The sequence below is a fragment of the Talaromyces stipitatus genome, genomic scaffold (assembly GCF_000003125.1).
Source record: "Talaromyces stipitatus ATCC 10500 scf_1105507295541 genomic scaffold, whole genome shotgun sequence".
NCBI classification, from domain to species: Eukaryota; Fungi; Ascomycota; class Eurotiomycetes; order Eurotiales; family Trichocomaceae; genus Talaromyces; species Talaromyces stipitatus.
Genome location: NW_002990115.1, coordinates 700,876 through 724,269, shown reverse-complemented (window position 1 = coordinate 724,269; position 23,394 = coordinate 700,876). Strand labels below are relative to the sequence as shown.

The window sequence follows — 23,394 nt, the reverse complement described above, 5'->3', positions numbered from 1 at the left end:
CATAAGAAGTGGCATTTCTCGTGCATTCGATAATTGCTCAAGCTACGAGACGATAGATCAAAGTATCTATATACTAGATAGACCATAGTATATATCCTTGTCAGTCTCGATGCGAGACTGAAATCTACTCTGGCATAAAAACCTTCCTGAACCTAAATCGACTCAAATCCCTCATAACCTGCACCGTATTCTTAACATTCTGCTTCACAATAACCGAAGTCGGCTTGCTAAACAACTCATCAATCTCTTCCAAAGACTTGTTCTTGGTCTCGGGCATGAACAGAATCTGATACACCCAGCCCAAGACGGCAATACCACCGTAGAAACCAAGAGTGAGACCAATGCGAGTCATCGAGTTCATCATGCGAGTGAAGTTGTAAGTGACGATAAAACTGCACAAGAACAGGTTTGCGTCGGAGGTGGTCATGCCGTAGTGACGTAGGTATGTGGGATAGACTTCTGAGGGGATGACCCAGGTGAGACAGGCGTATGAACCGAAGAAGCCCATGTAAAGGATGAGGCCGGTGAGATACAGACCCTCGGCGAGTTGCTGGTGTGTTTCGAGGTTGATCTGGTATCCCACGCCGACAAAGACGAGACCGATGAAGAATCCCGGAAGCATGAGATTAGCCCAGTAGCGACGGCCGAAGCGTTCCATGTAGAGGACAGCTGGGATTGTGCCGAGCATCAATGCTCCGCCACCAACCAGGGACATGAAGACGGAGTTTTTGGGTGTGAAGCCGATTGCCTCCATCAATACACTCATGTAATACATGACGGCATTGACACCGGTGAATTGGCCAAGGAAGACCATAATGTTGGCGTAGACGAGGGCACGACGAGCACGAGGATTGGTAAAGAAATCCATCCAGGGGTATTTCTTGGTGTGGCTCTGCTCTTCGTTTTCGATCTGAACCGTCTCTCGCATACCGAGGAATTCAGCTTTGGATTCGTAAGAGTCGAAACCACGGATCTTCTTCCAGACGAGATAGGCTTCATGTTCACGACCCTTGAACATCAGATAACGTGGACTTTCGGGCAAGAACAGCATGCCGACGAACATGATTGTGGAAAAGATCAAGGATGAACCGAGAATATAACGCCAGTTGCCTTTGACACCGATGAAAATGGCGGCCACGGCATAACCCAAGATTTCACCCAAAGCAATATTGAACTGGTAGAGGGAGACCAAGTTTCCTCGTAGTTTGGACGAAATACTCTCGGCGACGTAGATGGGGACGGTACCACCTTCGAGACCGACACCAGTCCCGAGAATGAACCGACCAGCGAACATCATGCCGAAATTGACAGCACCGGCTTCGAGAGCAGCACCGATGGTGTACAGGATACACGAGAGGATAATCGAGTTCTTACGACCCAGATACTCGTTGGAAGGCGACAAGATGAGCGCACCAGCGACAGCACCCAAAGGCATACCAGAGTTGGCCAAACTGGCCTGGTTGGCAGACAGACTCAGGTCTTTGGGCATATTAATATTGGCGCCGCTAATAAGCGACTGATCAAGACCAGACAGGAGACCACCGAGCGAAGCAAATGCGACGAGGACATAGGTGAAGACGGCCGGGTTGGAGAAGGTCATTTCCAGCTTGGGTCGCTTGAGGCCCTGAGATGCGGTCTCGAGACGCGCAATTTCGGCATCCATGGCGGCCTCTTGGGCGGCATTGGAGTTGCCTTTGAGGTCGTCCAGATCAATGTCTGGAACGGGCTTGTCTGCATAAGCAGCCTCGACGTGTTGGGAGTGCTCCATTGTATATACAATCCAATAATTAGTCAATAGGAAAAAGAAAAGGAAAAAAAAGGGTAATCTCAGGCCTGACGACCTATATTAGACGAGACTAAGCATGCAATGGGATGTACAACAGAAGAACAGATGAGAGCGACAGGGGGGCATCCTTATATAGAAGAGACAGAGTGCGGAGAGTCGTGGTTGCCCGATGCTGCGTTTTGCCGACCCACGGGGCTCCGCGTTTCTCGCTTCCTTCCTGTTTGGTTGAGTGTCGGACGAGGGAAGGCGCGAAATCAGAAATGCACGAAATGACGACGATCGCTGCTTCCTGTTTCGTCGTGGAAGTGGGTCACGGTTTCCCGAAGAAGGTGAGCCAGCCAATCATGTTTGGCTGTCGGTGCAGATCACTCCTGGAGGGAGCCCGGGACTGTGTTTTGATTGGCTGGTTTGGGTCTATAAACCGCTTAAAATGACCGCCTGTGATCTTCATTCCTCAGGCATCTCATGTTGTACCACGATACTCTCTATATAATCAGCACACTCTATGAGTACATCACACAACAGGAGATTCTCATAGAGTCGTATAGAGTCGTATAGTGACAGAATCTGCTGATTCGGAAATCGAAATCCGGCAGGTAGCGCCAACAATGCCCGGGTTTTTACTTTGCCGGTGGGGTACTCTCCATTCTACGGAGTGCTAGCCTCCGATAGCTCAAGTGCTTATTCAGTGCTCACCACCAAAGGATAATCAACTCAAAACCAGGTCACCGCGAGTCTATCCTCAGTCGATGGTAAGAGGCAGCATACCATGCACCGTGCGTGAGTTGGATCATTCGTATGTCTCACGAATCCTGGCTTTGCTTTCCACGACACTACCCACCTCCAAAGTCGCTTTGACCCTTCGGTCCCACGATAGTCAACTCCAAATGACTTCAATTTTCCTAGTCTCCGGAGGACAGTAGAGCGGCATGGAGTCCCGGCGCCGAATTCTGCGTGCCGATGCGGGGAACCTTGGACGGATTCATCCTCTCAGAGCTTGCAGTGTTTTCACCGAAAGGTGTATACAGACAAGTGAGAAGTTTATCTCCTCCATGTTTCCACTAGGCGTACCGGGGTACCCCGAGTCTCGCTTTTCAGCACTGACTTTTCCGGTTTTCTTCCCCAGTGCCAATACGAAGAACAGCGTGGGGTTGCCGGTCCGGTCTAGCCCCGTACGGCATGCCGGTTTATTATACCGAAGATTTTTCTAGAATGTCTCGTGTTTTGCGGCCGGCTTATTCTTCCAGGTCACGAGATGCAATGTCTTGTGTGGAGTGTGGATATCTTTTACGTACTGTGTCCCGTACCTCGAGAGACAAATCTCCTGGTGCTCAAGGCTTTGCACTGTGTCAGTCCGGACTCTGGAGTCTAAATCAGCCAACATTGAGCCGTTAATGCCAATAGCACGACTTTTGATTCATCGCACCACATTTCATTCTAGTGCTGAACGTGTCCTTGGTTTTACCGAAGTCTGGCATGCTGATATCATATCAGGCACATGGTTAATTAATTATGGTTTTGGGAGATGCTTTCATAAGCATACCAAGCATTTGCGCCTACCGTATTGAAAGACACAATACGTACTCCACTAATGGTCACATGTCGCATGGTGAACTTTATTGTAACTTGCAGTCGAGCACCAGAAATTTTGGGCTGGATAGTCTAGAGTCTAGGTCAGCTAACTTTGAGCTCTCATTACATGACAGTCCGTTCTGTTGTACTGTAGCATATCCTACTGTTGAGAATGTCGCTAATTTTACCCGAGAACGGTCCATGGATCATATTACGGAATTCATACCAAAGTCTTTCTATTCCACATGCCTTTTCAAGAATAGGACCTGAATGAATACGTATCTAGACGCGTTGTACCTAAAGCATTACAAGTGTAAAGGCGTGTTTAAACTCCTAGCACCTGGATGATTATCGGAAAGGATATCGTATGCAACAACGAGACGAAACAAACCAAATGTGGAATAGACGCCCATTCTCCCACCCAAAAAAAAAACCCAAAAAAGGAACTAAACTGCACATCACCGTTGCGGTTTCGGACCACTGGGTAAACCGCCAGGACGTTTGTATCCTCCGCTCCCTCCACTTGCTCCATAACCTCCCTGTCCCTGCCCGCCGTCCCAACTGTATGCTTGATATTGCTGTTGGGGACGTGAAGGAGGTGGACTTTGACTGCTACCACCACCCTGAAGTCGAGCTCGTAGCCTCTCCGACGCAGAACCGCCGCCCGATGCTCCTCCAGAACTGGAATGCGATGGATACGTATCACCACGCTGACTAGGCAGCGGCCGCCGTGAAACTGAATGTGGTGATTGAGAATGATCGCTTCGTAGATTATTATTATTATTATTATTTCCAATCGCAGCAACTGGCGTCCGAGAACCACCCCGACTCCGCAAACTGGAAGTCTGTGTTTGCGGAGGTTCTGCAGGACCCGACTCCCCCCATAAATCACCCAATCCTCCTCCGCGTCCTGTGTATGTTGCCTGCGGTTGACCGTACGGACTCGTACTCCCCTGTTGAAGTGATGCCTGAGTAGCGACTAACCGTGGTTGTGCTGCGGGTGCCTTGGGGTCTGGAGGAAGCCATTCCGGGAATGGGCGACCTTTTTCTGTGTAATAAGCCCGAAGAACGTTGGAGATGTGTGAGCAGTCTTCGTTGTCCGGGTCGTCCTTTTCGTCACCCGAGGTGATTGCTCGACGGAGACTGTTGAGGCGGGTGCCGAGGTTTGAGATTGTGGTTGATGATGCTAGGGAAGCAAAATACGAGGACATGATGGTATTGTTGTGTCGGACTTGGTAGGTGTGAGGAGGTTGTTTAGTCACGCCTCCGTCTCGGGGGAGGGGTAGATGGGTTCGGTTTCGAGTCCGCTTGTTCAGAGATAGACGATCGTTAGATAACAGTAACGTTTTGTTATTGTTCCGTTCTGTATACTGATTACTTGTTGCGTTTGTATGCTGTTGAGATAGAGGCGAGAAGAAGTGATACCTGTATGAGGTTGAGGGAGTGTTTCAGTGTTGCCGTCCCACACCGCATACAACCTTATTGTATGTGGGTCATCCAGGTTGCATCAAAATATTTTATGATAGTACTAAGAAACAATACTTGCTTTTATTGCTATGGAAAATAAGTACGACGTGAAAGACTGCAGTTGCAATCAACTTCTACACCAACTCCGTAACGCCAGGAATGCAATTCAATTATGCCAGAATCCTCTCCTTCGCAGGACCTTCAGTTTCGTACTCAATCTCCACACGAGCACCCTTCTTGCGAGGTTTCGGAGGTGGTGCAGCACGCTTGCGCTTGTTACCGGCCGCAGGCTTCTTCTTGTCTTCAGCAGCTGACTCGTCGCTGTCTTCGTCGTCATCGCTATCCTCATCCTCATCCTCGTCATCATCGTAGTCATCGCTCGAATCGGCAGAGTCTCCCCCAAGCCACTCTTCAATATCTTCCAGATCCTCCTCATCTTCGTCCAAATCACTAACATACTCAACTTCACCAACACCTTCCTCTTCCTCCTCATCCTCATCGTACTGCTCGCCCTCATCAAGATCCTCGTCCCTCTCACCCTCACCCTGTCTCTCCAATCCACGAAGAACCTTCTTCCAAATACCTTCCTCAACATTGAGCGGCCGATCACCGTACGCGCCACTGCGAAGTCGCTCAATAAGCTCCCGCTCAATCGCCCGTTCAACTTTAGCAGCAGCCTCTGCTTTACGTTCCCTTGTCTCCTCACGTCTCCTAATCTTGGGTGCCAGCTTCGGCACAATCCTCTCACCAAGTCTCTCCTCCTCCTTGGCAAGTTTCTTCATCCTGATATTCACCTGCGTCAACCGTGTAAGACGCTGTTTACATTTGTGGACCAGGAATTTCGGCCAGTATATTAATCGCTCATCGACTTGGGCCAGTGCCTTGGTATAATTCGATGATAGTTTGATCTTTTCCCACCATTTGCTGGGCATGTGGGATCTTTCAATGGTTTTCATGTAGAGGTACATGGTACCTGTCTCAGGGTCCGATCGAACAGTGGCATATCGAGAGTTGGCCAATGGACAGCTTTGTCGATTGCATAATCCTGTGACGTTGTATTCATTGCGACAGAAATTTTGACCTTTTGTGGTTCTGATTTTCAAATTGTCAGCTTTTTTCTTCTAGTTTCCGTAACAAAAATTCTATCGAAAAAAAAAAAAAAGAAAAAACCCATACTTCAGCTTAAAAGCACAAAATTGCTGGTTAATAACCTGCCAAACAATTTCGTCTGAGGCCATATCGAATTATAGGTTTTTTTTAACAAGCCTCGCAAAGGCTGTGACAGAAAAGTCTGTTGGATGTGTATAGCGAGGTCTGTCTGCGATCTCCCGTACACAATAAAAAAAAACTTTCCACGACGGGAGGGTCACGTGATGCATATTTTATCAGGAACAATCCTTATCGGTAGCTCTCCGAAACAGTGGTAGAGGAGTGTAAAGAGAGCTCTTCCAAGTTCAAGGGTATAGCAATCTTCTATGCTTAAATTATTCACGTTGTGGAAGCGGTTAGCTTCAGTCAAAAGTGTTAACATATGAAATCTTCACAACGTGACAACTTCCTGTTTTTGTGAGAAATATCTTTGCAGGATCTCTATGAAAGATCCTTTTCTTAGTTTGTTACATTTGTATGTACTGGCAGCAGGAGCCCAAGCATAAATAACTTGGGAAACCTCCCAGAAAGAGATCATATTCTAGTAACCTAGCATTCCTATATTTTATCTCCTTCCTCTTTTCATTTTTCAGTATTCTTCAAAAAGCCCTAATAGAAGTGATCTGGTGTTGATGTTGCTGAGTCGATGATATATAGGTAAACTAGAATCTATTCAATGTACAACTCGATTTTCACAGTTATGCCACCCCGGAGGTGGGCATCAAGACCTGACAGACTTTGGAGCGAAGAAAATAACATCGGATATGGCGGATCATTTATGAGCTTATCGAGGGCTAATATCTAAGGGTGGTATGGGGTAGGTGATTGTGACCAAATGGTACATGAGATCATACTGGCTCAGTACTCTTTGCAATGTATTTGTCATAGAAAATCAATATTTTTGAAGGCCTTGTCCGTCATTGATTGCACATCTGGAAAATGCTACCGCTAATTCCCAGAGAACCATGCTGTGCCCTGGTAGTGTGAGCTGTGTCCTGCAAGCAAATCCAGAGATTTCAAGTGAACTCTGGTAGCAAGAACAAATAGAAAAGACGGTCACTCCTCCCCACTGTCGAATCCTGTCCAAATCCATCTGTGTCGAGTGAAAAGCAAAGAGTAACAAACCCTCCTTGAGCTTTGTTTGGACTCTCACGCCACTCTTTGATAAAACCCTTCGAAATGGACGCCCCATTTCCTCATCAGCATAGTGCAAGAAAACTGGACGGTTTCGAGAATGCTGGGCATCTCAACGAACACTGGTCATCCCGTGTATACCCTGCAATAAACCTCTTGAACCCAGAAGTCGAAGTGTACAATTCCCCCACGGGCGAAAGAATATGCACTCGATGCTGCGTCTCCTATTGCTGCCGGAACCTATACCTTCTCCATGTCGAACTCTCCCTCGAACACAACCTCTGCGTCCTCTGCAACTACAAGACGGACTTTGATCGCTTCGAGGATCTACAAGAACATACCGAGCGCGATCATTTCTGGTGTGAGATATGCAACTGGTACGCACCTTCCTATGAAGGACTGCAACAACATTTCAAGCATTGGCATAACATGTGCGAGATCTGCAAGCAGACATTCAACAACCAAAGCGAGTTGATAAGTCATGGTAACACACATCGTCCCATGTGCGTGCCGTGTATCATGTGCGGTGAGAAATTCAACCTCCGATCTGCCAGTTTCAATCATATGGAATCCGGGAAATGTCCCAGCGGAGCCACGAAGGGAGATATACGCTTCGTTGTGAGGAATTTTTGGGATCATTTGTGCATGGAACTAGGGTATTGGGTACCGGATACGCATCTGTTTCACTGTCAGACGTGTCAACGGTATTATCAGCGACTCAGTGACCTGTTTCAACACCGAGAGTCGAAGAGTTGTCGAGAGGGATACTGTAAAGTGAACAGTATCACAGAGCGGTTGATGAATTATTTGCAAGAACAACTTCCCCTTGTTGTTGAGGCTCGCAAGAAACAAGAAGAGTCGGAGAAGAAGAGACTCGAGGCTGTATACTCTGCACCCTCTACCCCCTCTGCCCTTGCTGTAGCCTCTGTCCCTGCTGACCTCCTTGCCCCCCCTGTCCTTCCTGCCCATCCACGGATCCTTAAGTTGCGTGGGGAACGTTACTAGCGCTGAATTGATTTGTCGACGCGGATAAATGGTGGATGTCAGGATACCATATGATTTTTGATAGCCGGAAAGTTGCACAATGAATTGCAACTTGTCTGCAAAGGTCCAAGGGAGCTTTGAGTAGTGAATAACATTCCGAACCAAGACCTCAGAGAGACTAGACTTCCAACAATACTACGAAAAGTATCCATGGTTGAAGCCGGCGTAAGAGGAATGAGCTAGTAGCAAAGAGATTCATTGACAGGATTCGTTAACTTGCTAAGGAAACATACTGAAATCACCATCCTTCCATTTGCAACGGTCCACCATCCCATTCAGTCGTTCCGTTTGTAGGCAATCCAATTTCTCTCTCATCCACATCATTCAGCATGTCCTCGCCATATAGACCCCAGCCCATAGCATCCAACTCCCTGGTAAAGAAATCTCTCTCTTCTTCAAAAATCGAAGTTCCTTCATCTCCAATATTTAACACGTCTTTGTATTGACGCAGGTGCCACCAATGAGTAAGACCGCGGAGCGCCTGTTCCAGGGGCAAAGCATCTTCAACTTCTGCATCAACGTCTGAGCCGGCCAACCAATCGTCTCGTAGCTCAGGACGGCAGTAGAGATAAATAGCTGTAATAACGCGCATGTTGGTCTGGCGCCACTTTCGGCCACAGTATGGAACCTGCGATTTGAATAGCTTCAGGGTATAAAGTCGAAGATGAGGATCCGGTATCTTGAGGCCCTTGCGAAGTATCGTACTTGATCTGTATTGCACGAGAAGAAGGCAACGGTGTGCTTTATCCCGTGTAATCTTTTGCATAATATGCAGGTAGTTGATGACTGAGAAGAAGTTGCGGAAAGAAAATGCTGTAATTGGATCTTCGGGGACCGGCCCTGTAGGATATCCTAATTCGTCGACTTCGAGCCGCGTGGTACCATCCGAATACCCTTCCGCATTTTTTACAGGCGATGGACCTCGTACTGAAGAAGTACCGTTCGCCGATGCTCTACGGGGTAAGATTGGAGGCGGTACAGCTTCGTCTTCCTCGTCCATTGATTCGTTATCTATAGCAGCATCTTCTTCTGGTGGATCGTCGGAATGGACACGGCAAAAGTGAAAGAAGCTGGTTGAAAAATTAGACCGATTCATCAGATTTCCCGATTCAAGAAACATACCTGTATTCTTTGTGATCATTCTGCTGCGCAATCAGTTGATCGACATCTTGGTGAGCGAACATTTTCAGTATCAATGGGAGATAATTCGAGTCGAGAAGCAACTGCGTCATGTACTCGAACTTCAAGATATCTGCCAACAATCAGTAATCGAGAAATAACATGACTGAGACTGGACCTTTACGAGATCTTTTGAACCACTTCAGCAAGAGTAACAAGGCTCCAGATATCGCCTTTCCCGTAATCTCTCGTAGTCTGATAATATCGAGTTCTTCGACGTCGCTCAAAAAATCATCCCGCGTCCCACCATACGGATAGCCATTGGCCATGCTAGATCGAAAGTCAGCTCAGCCTATCTTTTCAACGAATTCCTCAACCTGCCTTGCACCATGGCCGCCTTGACCATTTGCTTGATTTATCATTGCACTGATATTGGTTAAAATGACTTTCAGCAGGACAATAACCACTGCCTGAAGATGTGGCATTGCTTGCTTCTATTCGACCGTTAGTCTTCTGGTCCATCATTCCCTGGACTTGCAAACTTACATAGAAGTCCTCGACTGCATCTAGTCGTCGCTGAACATCTTCGTTTTCTGTTTCTGGAATTCTGGGTTTTGCACTGCCTCGTTGACTTTCTGGCGAAGACAGGCTTGCGTCAGGATTCTCTTCTTCCTTTGCGGTGCCGTCGTTTATGGTATCGTCAGCATTCCAACCACGCTCATATTTCATAAACCGCTCGCGTTCTTCCCATAATTGACGGGTCGCCCGTGTCATCTTAACGTGACTAGAGAAGAGCTTCCCAGCCTCGATGATCGATGCTGGTACGTCGCTACCTTCCCACTTCTTTCCCACTAAAGTGTCTTGCATCTCACTTGTACCTTTGCCTCCGATGTTGTTGCTTGAATCATCCAAAGGCGGGTACATAAAGGGAAAATGTTGATTGGTTTGATAGTTCTGTTTCTTTGCTGCCTTACCACTTGGTCCTATCGGAGATGGAGGTGGGGATGGCGCTGGTGTAGCAATGTGCACAGGTTGATGTAGGATAGAACCACTACTACCAACTGCCGCTGGCCCAGAGACTCCCTGTGTAGAAGCTAGCCGACTAGGATGGTTCGCAAAGGGAGGGAGAATTGAGTTATGGTCCAATTCTAAGGGTACCACCGGTGGCGGAGGATTGTAGGCTGGGTATTTCGAGGTGACTTCCTGGCGAAAGATATGGTAATCCAATGGGGATGCAGTCAAGAAGGGTTCTCGACGGTCAGCTGGATCTTTGGGGATGTCCATTTTGGGCTCCAACTCCTTCTTCGCCTCTTCTAAGCTCTGGGTGCCACCAAATACGAGGAGGATCGTTTTCCAAAAAAGTAAAGCAATCCGAGTAAAGGGTATGGCGGCGGAGTCCTCCCATCGCAATCCTGAAATGACCTTGACCAGAGTGATCAGTAGACTTGGTTGCAAGACGGAAATGGCGCCTCGTAGTTTCACATCCATCTTATCAAGCGCTTCCTGCCTTCTGGCGACCTCTATCGCAAAATACATACACGTGAGAATAAGATTTGCTTCACGTTCACGGGCGATAAGATACGTGGCATGTTCTTTCTCATTATTCAAATCAACAGGATCTGTATCCAGAGGACTTGTTTCCTTATCATAGATAGACTTCATGTATTCGTAAAGTCTTGGAATACCATCACATTCGTAGATGAGAAGCACATTCTGAACTATCCACTTGATCTGAAGAGATTTGACCTGGGATTTCTGACTGTTCCTGAGATGTTGAGTTCTGCGGATAGTCTTCCACAGACCTCCCTCCAGTTAATCCCCAAACACCACACATTGCATAGCATACCGCTTCTAGTGCTTCAATGCGGGTGTACAAATCTGTGTCGTCGAGCCCAGTCAGAATATGCTTCACAAATGATTTCCGAGTATCGTATTCAGCGTGAAGCCAGGAAGTGCTAGTGTCAAGCGAGTTTTTGTGACAAAACTCTTTCCATTGCTGGTGAAATGAGACCTTTGACCCAACTAGCATCATACGTTCCGGTTCACTGTACTGAAACCACTCGTCAAGTTCCTCAGGAAAAGGCTGACTGTCGGCGTAGCGGAAAGCATACACTTGTTGTTCAACTTTAGGGATGTCTTGTACTATTCGTCTCAACTGCGCAAGACTGAGAGAGTCCGGGGCCAATTCTATTGCGTTTTGGCCAGGAGCAGGAGGTGGTGGTTGCATTGGTGGAGGAGGTGCTGCATCTCGTACCGGCCCTGGTCGGCCTGTAGGCCTAGCGTTCCCTGAAATCGAGGTAGCTGGGATTTGCTCTTCAAGAACTGGCGACGGTTCCAATGAGAGACCCTCGACAACCTCCGCCATCAGCTGTTCGTCTGGAACAGGAGAGATATCGGTACCAGTCTGATCAACCTCATCTGCTTTTACGATGACGTGTTCGGGCTCATCGGCCCTGATGTGGTGGGTAGACATTCTGAACCTTCCCACAGCTGGATATCATCAACAATAAGGAGTAGTAAGTGTTGAAGGTGCACGACAACAAGGGTATCAAGAAGCATGACATAAAAATAGCTCAAACCATGACGCCGTCTAATGCATCAGTACCGCCACACGTCAGCGTGACCCTCCAGGAATCATTATGTCGTGCAGTCTCTTGACTTGGAGAGAGTTGAATCGGAATGTGATTCTCGGCGGTCAAATGTGGGACGAAATCACGTGATGGAGATCGACTTTTAGTGGTCTAGATCTTTGTTTACTTAGCTTACTTACTATTATTACTACATGGAAGGGCCTGAGAGTGTTTGAAAGGTCGCAATAGTTAAGCTAAAGCTTTCTAATCATGTAAGTATCTGAAACATATTTTCGCGAACATTTATAGCACCATTCGATGTGGAAGACCCGCCAACTATATATCTACAGCTCGTTTCAATGTAAACAACATACTCAATCCGACTTATGCGTCGCATCACTATGCTCACGTCGCTTCAGCTTTCTCTGAGCCTCCCAACGCTGCCATCCAGCCTCGGTAAGGTCCTCACTCACCACCAAATCCCTGATTCGCAGCGCTCTAGATAGAGTTAAGTCCAGTCCCCAGTCGATCCACCCGGAAGATCGTAGGTAGCTTGTGAACGAGAACCAAACAACGGAGAATATCACCCCAGCCGAAAATCCTACAAGAACCTGTTTCCTGGTATGGTAATTTAAATATAATCGACTAATAGCCACGGCGCTGGCGCCAACACAGGCTAGGAAAGAGAGGGCAACTCGTTGGAGGAAAGGGATTGCATCTGGCGTGATGGAGAAGTTCGGTCTGTGTCTGAGTAGAAGGAACAGTGTCGCGTAGCAGGAAAAATAAGCCACGAATTGAGCGTGGGACGAGGGCATGCCGTAACCTTTACCCTGCATATCTGTAGACGACACAAAGATAAGCTAGTAGCTCTAATAGCTGGTTTGTTCCCTTCAATGGAAATGCGTACACTGCGGTCTCTCTTCGCGGATAAGCCTCTTGAGCCCAAAATTCAAAGCTTCACAGCCCATTTGACCCGCAAACATCAACAAGATTTCCACCTCCCTCGAAGCCCAGATGAGTGTCACGTAGATGACGCATAACGCTTGTGGTACGAGTGCTAGCCAGGCCGATGCATATGAAAGGATGTCATCAGGATTCTAGTAGTGGTCAGTCAGCTATCATCAATCGTCGAAGGCATGAGTCAAATGTTTGTCTCACATAATGTACATGGGTTAGGGAAAGGGAGGCCAAAGGCTGATCCGGTGCCGACATCTTGCCTGGCAGACAGGGCAGATTGGACTTCAAATGTTGTAGATTGGAAGACTATATCAAGAAGAAGAAAGCATAGTGGCGGCCAGCGCATAGGCATGTGTACTGAATCAACTTTCTCTTTGTTCACCCCAAGTCTTTCTTCGTCATAAGCTTGGACCATCCATAGCAATGGGAACAGCCAATCAGACGTCCCGTTGATACCTGCTGGGCCTCGGGCATTAATTCACGTGATGATAGCGATCAGGTCACGTGAACTGACGTGGGGGAAGTTTGGGAAGGAGCAAAGTGAGGGGCAGGTTGCTCCTGCCAAAAGCAGCTGTGATTCGATGTTTGTTCCGAAGAAAAATAAGTCGCATCTCAGCTTTCTCACTTCTTACCCAACACAACGGGCAGCCACAGCATTTCTTCTCCTGATTCTCCTTTTCGTCTCGAAAGGGGCCTTGACGTCCAAGTTGGCCGCCGAGATCCTCCATTGACATTGCTGTACGTGTCTTCGCCTGTCGCCCAGCTTCACGGAAGAATCCGTTGCCCGTCGCATTACGATCAAAACATGAAGACTTATCTCACATCACACTTTTCTTCAACCTCTCTATTGCGCTTTCCAGCCTCGTCATCATTGTCATTACCGCACGGCACGCTACACAGTTATTTGGATTTCGCTACTTCTGGTCACATCTGTAGAGACATTGGGGTGTTACATCCGTGATCTTGGGTTTATAATCTGGGGGTGGTGGACCAATCCCGCTTGCCGAACATTTTTCAGCAGCTCTTCATCGCCACATCGTTGTTCCTCGCCCTACACAATCTGAAAATGCCCCAAGTCGTGATAAACTGAATCTGCGCGGATTTTGGAGAGTCTTTCAGAAGTTTATCATTCCTCTTGTCCTACCATGTCTCTTTGACGAACACAAAAAGGTTTTGGGGGCTCCGTGTTTGGCAGAAGGGCTCAACGATCCTGATATAGATATTTCCTGCTGAGTGTCCGACTCTTACTTGTCGGTATAACATGATGGCAGTTCCAACTTCCATACCTGAGGAGGATGACCGCTCAATGGAGCTCTCTTCGATTGCCGCAATCTATCCCGAAATTAGAATCGACGAACGATCCCCATTTCGAGCGTCCCTAGACATACCTGTAGCGCCGTCAGTTCCGATACACGTCCGATTCGAGCAGGGTTCTGAACCATTCCAAGCTCCCATGACACCGCCGACATCACTGGACACAAATGGAACGGGTGGGAAAGATAATATCTTCAATATAAATAACGACAATGTCGCTGAGAATGTCCATGATGATGTTCATGCTATATCCCATTTACCTTTAGTGACTCTCGATATCGATCTTCCTCTGGGCTATCCGTCAGAAAAGCCGCCGATTTTCAACATTAGTACCAATCCGCAGTGGCTATCTCCGAGACAGCTGGCGACATTGAAAGAGGATGGCAACCGCCTATGGCTCGAATCCGGAAAGGACCTGGTGGTCTATACATATATTGACCACATACAACAAATGACAGATGATGTCTTTGGTATTGCGAGTGACCATGGTGACGAGATTAAGCTTCCACGAGGTTTGAAGATCGCACTTCTTGACTTTGACATGAAGGCTAAAAGGGAAAAATTTGAACAAGAGACATTTGAATGTGGCGTATGCTTGGAGCCCAAGAAGGGGTTGAACTGCCACCGCATGCTGCTCTGCTCTCACGTTTTCTGCGTTCCCTGCTTACAAGACTTTTACAACACATGTATAACGGAAGGAGATGTGGATAATGTCAGGTGCATGGCTCCAGACTGTGGCAAAGGCCCTAACACGACACAAGACGCTCCTCAGGAGGTCATCGATGGCACCACTTCTCGCAAGAGGAAGAGAAGAAAGCAGGACCGACTTATCAGTCCCAGCGAACTACTCCAAATTCCGCTGGAACAGGAAATGGTACAGCGATACGTCTATTTGAAACGAAAGAAGAAATTGGAGTCGGATAAGACAACGGTTTATTGCCCTCGCCAATGGTGTCAAGGAGCTGCTCGATCGAAAAAACACCCCAAGCCTGATAATCCCATGGCTGATGATTTTGACGATTCCGCAGATGAGGATGACGCTGTCGAATTCGATCCTATGGGTGAGGAGTCTCAACTCCCACCCATGGCCGATAGGGTGGCTATTTGCGAAGACTGTGGTTACGCGTTTTGTTGTGTCTGCAAGAAAGGATGGCACGGCGAACTAGCAAGATGCTCACCGAGACGAGAGGCTGAGCTCACAGCGGAAGAGAAAGCCACAGAGGAATACCTCAAAATGTACACTACTCAGTGTCCTACATGTAAAACACCTTGCCAGAAGAAAATGGGGTGCAACCACATGATCTGTTTCCAGTGCGGTACGCATTTCTGCTATCTCTGCACAGCATGGCTTGCGGAGGACAATCCTTACAAGCATTTCAATACTGTCGATAGCAGCTGCTACAATCGACTATGGGATTTGGAAGGTGGCGATGGTATCGATCCAGATGGCGCGGAAGAGTTGCATCGCTTGCCGGAGAATGTAGCGGACTTTGATTCGGACCCTGAATTCGAAGATGACGATCCACCTGGGGACTTGGATGATGGTGAAGATCAACCAGTCTGGGAATTAAGCTCCGACAACAGCGACACCGACAGCGATGACGAAGAGGGACTAGGCCGTCGACGACCACCACCTCCTGCCCCGGCACCTCCTCGAGTGATACCAGTCGCTGGAAATCCAAACGGTGACCCGGGATTCAACCCGCATGGCTTGGATGCTGCAGGAATGGCAGTGGCTGCCGAGCGTCAAGCGCAGGCCTTAGCAATGGCTCAGATTAGAGATCGCCCGGGAGCAAGGGAAGCTTTTCCGCGACCTCCCGTACGGCCTGGAGCAGGACTACAACCCCGTCGCCATGCGCCTGGCAACCAACCTGTTCGACAAGAAGGCCTCCAACGATTTTTGGAATTGGTTCAAAACGACCAAGAAGACGAATGGGACAGTGATGAATTGAATGAATGATGTTTGTCCCACATACCACTGTATTTTTTTTTGACTTACAACCGATACATACATAACATATCTACGATTTACGATACTCATGGCTTCTTGGAGGGTTGAAAATCGTCGAGTTTGGCTCATCTTTCTCATATTCTTACCAATTATTTAGCATCCAGTGCGAGCGCGTTTTGTTATCATCTTGCATCTTATCTGTCAATGGATATCGCTACTTTGACCGGCGAATTGCTTTCATGTGCCAATGCTATTTTCTTTACTGCTCAAGTTATTGGTATACTGTCTTCAAAAACCACACAGAAGTAGTATTTGAAATTTGTATGAATTGTAAATAACCTATATCGCTCAATACCAATGCCAGCAAGTGCAATACCAAACAGAAATACACCAAATACCTAATAAGATCCATATGCTAAGAAGTGAAGATGCAAATGAAAATGAGACAAATAGCCCAGTAAAAAAAGTAAAATGCAAATCTCAAAGTAAATAGGGTATCTTCACCAACGCCAGGCTGTGTCTCTATATGATAGTAAATTAATGAGAAAATGGTTGTAGAGAGTGTATAGAGTTGGAATCGTAAGGCCCCAGAAAAGTTAGAAAGACATTGCTCGCCATGCCCCGATATGACCCAGTGGAATCTATAACCGATGAAAAAAAATGTGAAAAGGAGTGACTGCGTGAGGGAGGCGGAATATGCTATGATCGATCATGAGACCCTAGACCCTTCAGAACAACACGCTTATTTCGACCACCAGACGGAATATCGCTGACACTGCGGATACTCATCCGCGACGAATCGTGCAACTCACGCTCAGATCGATGATCCGTATGTTTCTGTCCTGTGGGTTTAATGTTCGTCGAGGACGTTCGTCGCGCTTGACCGATAACATCTTCGACCCAAGCTTCGCTTTCCGGTGTCATGGAGACGTGTCTGGTTCGCGGCTTTGGACCAGCTAGACCTAGAGGAGTGCTGGAATGGGAAAGAGGGGCTCTTGCTGAGCCTGGATGGGGGGAGTAGACGCTGGAACCATCTCCCAGGATTGATGATACGCTGACTGAGTTTATGGAGGAAATTGAGCTTCGTCGAGCTGTTGATAGGAATGAAGGGAGTGGGAGATTTTCAGGTGAGTTTTCGGTATCATCAATTGCCAGTTCGGGGAGTTCGGATGGTTTGGATGTCCGTCTTATTTTGTGAATCGAAAGAGAAGATCCTGGTCGATTTATCGCAGTCGCAGGTGCTCCAGGGCTACTCTGGGCGATGACTGTAGCAGCTGCCGATGTGGTTGATCTCGGGGATGTTGATGTTGCCAGAAGACCTTTGACTTCTACATTGCTGCTTGATGGAGTCTGACGTCCGTGGTGAAGGACATACTCGCGTAGATACTCGCCCAAATCCGCCCAACCTCCACCGACACGTACCATAACTCGTTCGCCATCTTCACCAACAGTGCGAACGAACAATTTGGTCGGTTCTGTTTTCCCACGATGATGTAAATGATAAACTTTGACAGTCTTGTCTTCACTTTTGTGAGAAGTCGTACGTCTCTGCCTGGATGAAGGCGTAAAGCCTTCTGACGGCGTAGGCGTACCGGCTCGGCTTGGGGTGGAAAAGGGAGACTGCGCTTTGAGTCGGGCTCTCTTCGATGAAGACATTGACGACATCACGGACTGCTGGTCAAAATCTCGGGCAGGGTTATTACTGAGGCGAATTTTGCCAGGAATGCTTGTGAGAATAGAGTGGATTTTCTCTTGTAGGTCACTGTCTGCTTCATGGACTGGCCGTATTGCGAAAGATCCGCCGTCGGTGGAAAATGAATATCGTCTCCGCATATCACTCGTACCGTTACTAGAAACATAAGAACCAATACTCTCCATACTTGGCTGATTCTGTAGATGCGGCCTAGGGGCCTGCAGAAGGTCGCTAGTAGAGGATTTCCGCCGCCACAATATCGGAGAGTCGGCGTCGTAAGGTGACCCCAGTCTGGAGCGTGAAAGAAGTCTTTCTGATTCATGGTTATATGAATCGGATTCACTTCGTTTTGTTGTTCCAACGACTTTGTTTAGAGAAGATATTGTACCTCGCATCAGGCTCGAGCTGGGCCCGCGTATGGCTCGTCGGGGAACCACATTGGCTGGAGGTGATACACTTCTGTTGCTGAACCTTGGTGATTCTGTGTCTTCGCGCAGATATCGTGACGTATTCCCACGTGAGGATGGACTGTTCGGGGTCATTTCATGATTGATGGAATAACTCACGTCCGATTTATCATTGATAAATCGTTGTAGAGGTAGACTGGCATCATTGCTATGTTTGAATGTTTCCAAGTCCTGCAATGCCGAACTACTCAATTGCGGAGATTCCCTTTCACGAACTGTGCGATCGCTGGTGCTGCTAAAAACAGCTGGCGAAAAAGGTACCGTAGAGCGATAGCTTTGACCTCCCGCGGAGATCTTTCTCGAATGGATTGAGGTTATTTCATTATCACCTTGAAACGAATGTGAGATCGTATCTTGTTTACTCGGGGTTTCGATCGATTGGACCGGTATATCAGGATGTATGGGGATATTTTGCTCAAGTAATGCACCGAAGTTCTGACTGTCAGTTCCCATGACTTTGACAGGTGACGACTCAATCAAAGAGCTCTGGGGTGTCCCTTTGATAGCGGGGTCTTCTAGTGCTAATGATGGGGTCATAATAGATTGCGGACTTTCGAAATCCAGACGACGTGGAGAGGACTGGTCTGCATCTGATGCGGGTACAGATATATCCGAGTTTGATTTTCCCGCAGTAGCTGCACGGATCTGATCCAGGTCATCGCTATCACCGGCCTTCGGGTGCTGTATAACCCCGGTTACTGGTCTTAATGTAGACGGGGTATCTCTTTGCGAAAGATGATCGCCTGAGGTCTGATTGGCAGCCGGAATCTCTAGATGCTGCAATTGATGCTCTTGAGATTGCTCAGAGGACATATCATTTCCAAGATCTGTTGAATGTTGGTCGACTTGACTAATAGTAAAAGGGCTAGCAGGGACTGGCTGAGATTCCAGGTTATTCTCTGTAGTAGCAGGATTGATTTCGGTTTGCATTTCAGTTGCAGAATCTGAATCACGCCTGTCAGAAATCGGCGATGGCCGTAACTGCACCAAAGGCTGTGCGTGAGTTTGTCCGGGTTCTGATGAGTGCTGAGACTCAGAATCTTCAGACAGTGACTCCTCAATCACTGCGAGAATAGGGATGGATTTTTTCAGTCGAAGGGGTAGCGTTGAAGTTTCAGGCTCATAATCTATTGCCGTTTCGACCTCGCTACTGCCCTGTCCGTCGCTGTGAACAAGCTCCAATTCAGAGACATGAGGACCCGGATCAGCTCCTGTTTGTTCATGATTCGCTGCAGCCGGCGCATTGTTTGAATCGGCGTTTCGTGGTAGAACTTCCGCTGAGGAAGGTCGCGTTTCTATAGTAGTAATTTCAGGGATAGACTCTTCCTCATCGGTGGGCAAGTTAGGGACTTCCATGGTGTCAACTGTAGGCAATGAAATTGTAACTGAAGTGACTACAAGATTGACGTCGACTACATCAGTCGAAGGAGTAGGCCCTTCTCGTGACGAGGGTGTGGTGTTCTGGGGCGCAGTGTTGTTATTATTGCCATCGGACCTGGTAGCCTCGTTGACTGCTGGGGAGGACGAATCGTCCACATGATCGTGGACCTCTTCTTCCGTCGCATCTTCGCCTGGTTGGTCCATCGCGGGAACATTACGTTGCAACCCTTCATCTTCAATAGTGGCTTGTTGAGCAACTTTTAGTTCAGAAAAAGCCCATGCTCTTTCAATTGTCATCTTTTCTGCTAACTGGATCCAGGTCGTAAAATTTGTCTCTAATGCATCCATCTTGTCAATCCATGTTTCGGGTATAGAGTCTTCTCTACCCTCCAAAGCATCGAGAACCGTATCCATACGGGACGCAGCCGTACCGATGAGTTCAGCGAGTTCCTCTCGTTTTGAGGTAAAATCGATCATGGAATAGCGTTTATTCAGACGGGATTCCTGGGTTATAAGTAATGCAGAATCCAGGGACGTACGCGCTGCATCTAAAGACGACAATAAATCCGGTATTTGGCGCAACACAAGTAGCCTCACAGTCCAAGTTTCGAGCAGCATGTTCAATCGCGCCAACGTTGGCAAAGCTCGGAGAATAGTGGCTGTAATGACGGCGGTGAAATCGCTTAATTGTATGTGTGTAAATGGAGGAGCGGAAATCGCACTGAGGGCACTATGTGCCGAAGACGGACGGGATCGACCTGGTACATGGACGTTCATGATATGCTCCTTTAGTTCGTCCACGTTTAGACTGTCAATGCCGTCTCGGATTTGCTCAAGTCGAGCTTCATGTTCCACAACTAGTTGGGCAGGAAGACTTCCCCAGAACTCTGTGGTGTCGTTCATTGTATCCTTTGATGGTGACATAAAGCCCTTTCCATGTTGGATGTCGTGCCCCTTCGGCCATTGCCACGCTTGTAATTCCTTTAGCCATTCTCTCAGTTTTTTGGCTGTTATCGCTGCGCGGGTTCCGAGAAGTCGATCTTCAGCCGATGCTTGTGATATGCTTCTGGTAAGGAGATCCTTCGCGTAACCTTCATTCGTAGCCACGGCGTTAATAGCAGCGAGAGCGTCGAGGATTGTATCCGGGGAGAGCTTTCCTAGCAGAGGGTCTTCGTCAACCGGCAGACGTTGCCTTCGCTTAGGGGATCGTAATGGACTATGGGCAGACGGCGGCGGAGGAATGCGAACTGTGGGGATCGACAAAGAGCGACTGTCGGACATTGTAACCATGAGGGAGGTTTACATACAACTCGGTATGTAACTTATCGAATTCTTTACTCGATGGTGAGACGTGAAACATGCGGCAGCAGATTGCCTTTGAAAAAGAAATAAGTAGACTCGAGATGCCTCCAGCCAAGCATGCTGAGCTGATGTGTTGTTCGTTTCCGCCGGGTAACAGATTGTTGTTCGGCTCTTGGAGAGCGGTTTGATGGCAACAGAACGAATAAAATTGGATTTATTATGAAGATGTCCTTGAGAAGAGCACGATGATAGATTGATCGAGGATCAGCGAATCGCTTACGAAATGAGTGGGGTGGCTGGTTGTTAATGAATGTACAAGTCATACAATGACCTGAAAGGGAGTCCTGCAAGGTGGAAGTCGCCGGCAATAAAAGAGTGTGGTATAACGAACGATTCTTTGTCGCTTATCAGCGACAGATTCGGGGGAATGAATGAATATTGTAGTATCTTCGATATCGAGTACTTAAGAAGAAAAATCCTCCGAAAGGGGTTTGATGAAGACGTGAAATGTTTTTTGGAGGGTGAAGACTGGAGAAGATAGATAGCTGATATGGCGCTTGACTGTTTTTATCGCACTATTGAACAGCGAGGCCCCATTTGTCATCAGCCCCATTTACATATGTCAAAAATAGCACAAAATCTTCTGGAAACCTGAGAGCTGCGAAGGACACAGAGGCTTGTGTTTTATTTACCATTTCATCAAGCTACTGTTGACAATGAAGTTATTGTTTCTCCTGAACTCCTTACCGCGTCTCACGCGTCACAGCAACAACTGCTTTCAGCCAATCAGCGGACTCCTTTTTTCGTGCTTGCCTTAGCGCCTGAGGCTACAGATTCCTAAAAGTCCTAACCCTGATAACCCTAATCGACAGATGCTTCCTGCTTCTTTCCTTGTTGTATACTACTCCATACATTTGCGAGTACATTACCGGCTCGTAGCAGCCTGAAGAAAACTTTGAGACGATTCAGCCTTGAATAAGTGCTCAGCAAACCATTGACCCTTCTCAATTGCTTCAATTGCACGAGGGAACATCGCCTTCTCATACTCTACAACAGCAGAGTCTAGGTCATCAATCCCATGCTTGATGATACATCTGGCCAACTCCACACTGTCTTGCAAGGCATTGTTAACACCATCTCCGGTGGGTTCTCTAGAAGAGACACCACATTAGCAGAGCACGCCTCGAGAATTGGAGATAGTCATCTTACGTTAGATGAGCCGCATCCCCAAGCAATGTGACTCCGGGGGTATGTTTCCAAGGCACAGACGTCTTTGGTATAGAGTACACTGGCCAAGAGCGGAACGTATGGGTGCTAGACTTGATTAAGTCGGTGAGTTCTGGAGCCCATTCGGCGAATTCATACCGAAGCAATGACTGCCATAATGTTGATGGACCGTGATGCTTCGTGACTTCCAGAGCCCAGGTTTCGGGGAGTTTCATGCCGACGGCGAGGTGATATGACCCGTCGCCTAGGTAATGCAAGAAGAACTGTCGCCCATTGTTTAGGGCTAGGTAATTCCCATTGCCTACCATCGAGGTCAACGAGGAGTAGTGTGGGTTATCTGACTTGAGAAATGTAGTAAAGAAGTGAGTCCCGGAATACTGCGGTTCAGCAGAGGTGACCTATGCATCTCGATCAGCTAGGAAATATTGCGGATGGCTAAAATCATGTTTCTGCCTTACAAGTTTCCTGACTTTGGACCAAGCGCCATCTGCACCTACCACAAGACGGAATCCAGATTCAACACTACCATTTTCACAATGAACTGATTGCGACCCATCACTATCTACCTGCACTTGTAGGATCTTGAAGCCCCAGCGAACTTTGCTAGCCGGAATAGAGCCAAGGAGAAGTTTTTGAAGATCCCTTCTATCAATTTCCGGCTTATCTTCACCACTATTGCCGGCGACAGTATCAAGAACAACGTTGCCGTTTAAGTCGACAAATTTGACTGGCACGCCCCAGCGGGCGAGTGATTGGAAGTCTGCCATCAAGCCGGCTTCTTTCAAAGCAGCCTGCCCCGAGCCTTTATGGATGTCCAAGGTGCCGCTGCTGGAATGCTTATCAGCCCACAAGGCAGATTCGGCTTGTTCAAATACAACATAGTCGATACCGGCGAGCTCAAGGAGTCGTGCAAAAGTGAGACCCGCCGGACCGGCGCCAACGATAGCAATGGCTGCTTGCGATATAGTCATCTTAGAGGAAGTAGACTGTTCATGGATGAGTTTTCAGTATTATTCTTCCGCGTTACGAGAATTTCTACACTGCTTTATATATACATGACTTCGGTTTAGAGAGTTGCTGTAGCACCTACCTTCCGAAAGTAGGGCTATGTGTAGCTCGGGGGCGAATGATCTCGCACCCGAGCGCGACATAACTTTAAGTCCCAACCTCGAGTGAGGCATTACAACTATCGCGGTATCTCATGATTTCAAGGGGTGGAAGATAGCTATTCAGAAAACTTACGACTCTGCTGATCGAGTAGT

General features: G+C 47.8%; 9 protein-coding genes across 10 annotated transcripts, besides 2 other annotated features; 2 read left to right on the top strand and 7 right to left on the bottom strand.

The window, feature by feature from the left end:
• Positions 1–66: 66 nt before the first annotated feature.
• On the bottom strand, positions 67–1,768 carry TSTA_025940 (MFS sugar transporter, putative; the record flags this gene model as incomplete). The annotated part of the gene is made up of 2 exons (XM_002479668.1): positions 67–117; positions 143–1,768. 2 exons carry the CDS (start codon positions 1,766–1,768, stop codon positions 67–69), a joined length of 1,677 nt encoding a protein of 558 aa, XP_002479713.1.
• A 2,048-nt stretch (positions 1,769–3,816) lies between these two features.
• TSTA_025930 (uncharacterized protein) lies at positions 3,817–4,735 on the bottom strand (the record flags this gene model as incomplete). The annotated part of the gene is made up of 2 exons (XM_002479667.1): positions 4,182–4,735; positions 3,817–4,094 (listed from the first exon to the last, which is right to left on the bottom strand). The coding sequence occupies exons 1-2, from the start codon at positions 4,567–4,569 to the stop codon at positions 3,817–3,819; spliced, it is 666 nt and encodes a 221-aa protein (XP_002479712.1). The 5' UTR covers positions 4,570–4,735.
• Positions 4,129–4,149: a microsatellite.
• A 152-nt stretch (positions 4,736–4,887) lies between the features above and the next one.
• On the bottom strand, positions 4,888–6,063 carry TSTA_025920 (66S preribosome component MAK16; the record flags this gene model as incomplete). The annotated part of the gene is made up of 2 exons (XM_002479666.1): positions 4,888–5,917; positions 6,002–6,063. 2 exons carry the CDS (start codon positions 6,061–6,063, stop codon positions 4,996–4,998), a joined length of 984 nt encoding a protein of 327 aa, XP_002479711.1. The 3' UTR covers positions 4,888–4,995.
• Positions 5,141–5,203: a microsatellite.
• A 761-nt stretch (positions 6,064–6,824) lies between the features above and the next one.
• Positions 6,825–8,233, top strand: TSTA_025910 (C2H2 finger domain protein, putative; the record flags this gene model as incomplete). The annotated part of the gene is made up of 2 exons (XM_002479665.1): positions 6,825–8,105; positions 8,178–8,233. The coding sequence occupies exons 1-2, from the start codon at positions 7,154–7,156 to the stop codon at positions 8,231–8,233; spliced, it is 1,008 nt and encodes a 335-aa protein (XP_002479710.1). The 5' UTR covers positions 6,825–7,153.
• Positions 8,234–8,329: 96 nt separating this feature from the next.
• Positions 8,330–11,744, bottom strand: TSTA_025900 (transmembrane hyphal anastomosis protein Ham2/Far11; the record flags this gene model as incomplete). Its single annotated transcript, XM_002479664.1, has 6 exons — positions 8,330–9,222; positions 9,275–9,404; positions 9,456–9,601; positions 9,653–9,765; positions 9,818–11,036; positions 11,074–11,744. The coding sequence occupies 6 exons, from the start codon at positions 11,742–11,744 to the stop codon at positions 8,391–8,393; spliced, it is 3,111 nt and encodes a 1,036-aa protein (XP_002479709.1). The 3' UTR covers positions 8,330–8,390.
• Positions 11,745–12,051: 307 nt separating this feature from the next.
• TSTA_025890 (PAP2 domain protein) lies at positions 12,052–13,183 on the bottom strand. Its single transcript, XM_002479663.1, has 3 exons — positions 13,000–13,183; positions 12,749–12,938; positions 12,052–12,679 (listed from the first exon to the last, which is right to left on the bottom strand). The coding sequence occupies exons 1-3, from the start codon at positions 13,051–13,053 to the stop codon at positions 12,216–12,218; spliced, it is 708 nt and encodes a 235-aa protein (XP_002479708.1). The 5' UTR covers positions 13,054–13,183; the 3' UTR covers positions 12,052–12,215.
• An 879-nt stretch (positions 13,184–14,062) lies between these two features.
• Positions 14,063–16,072, top strand: TSTA_025880 (RING finger protein; the record flags this gene model as incomplete). Its single annotated transcript, XM_002479662.1, has 2 exons — positions 14,063–15,428; positions 15,456–16,072. The coding sequence occupies 2 exons, from the start codon at positions 14,063–14,065 to the stop codon at positions 16,070–16,072; spliced, it is 1,983 nt and encodes a 660-aa protein (XP_002479707.1).
• A 302-nt stretch (positions 16,073–16,374) lies between these two features.
• TSTA_025870 (GAS2 domain protein) lies at positions 16,375–20,884 on the bottom strand (the record flags this gene model as incomplete). The annotated part of the gene is made up of 1 exon (XM_002479661.1): positions 16,375–20,884. One exon carries the CDS (start codon positions 20,882–20,884, stop codon positions 16,763–16,765), a length of 4,122 nt encoding a protein of 1,373 aa, XP_002479706.1. The 3' UTR covers positions 16,375–16,762.
• Positions 20,885–21,421: 537 nt separating this feature from the next.
• On the bottom strand, positions 21,422–23,144 carry TSTA_025860 (monooxygenase, putative). Of its 2 annotated transcripts, none has more exons than XM_002479659.1 (3): positions 22,591–23,144; positions 22,115–22,530; positions 21,422–22,056 (listed from the first exon to the last, which is right to left on the bottom strand). In XM_002479659.1, the coding sequence occupies exons 1-3, from the start codon at positions 23,101–23,103 to the stop codon at positions 21,831–21,833; spliced, it is 1,155 nt and encodes a 384-aa protein (XP_002479704.1). In that variant the 5' UTR covers positions 23,104–23,144; the 3' UTR covers positions 21,422–21,830. The 2 variants fall into 2 exon arrangements, with proteins under 2 accessions (XP_002479704.1, XP_002479705.1); XM_002479660.1 differs by having other exon boundaries at positions 22,630–23,144.
• Positions 23,145–23,394: the final 250 nt, after the last annotated feature.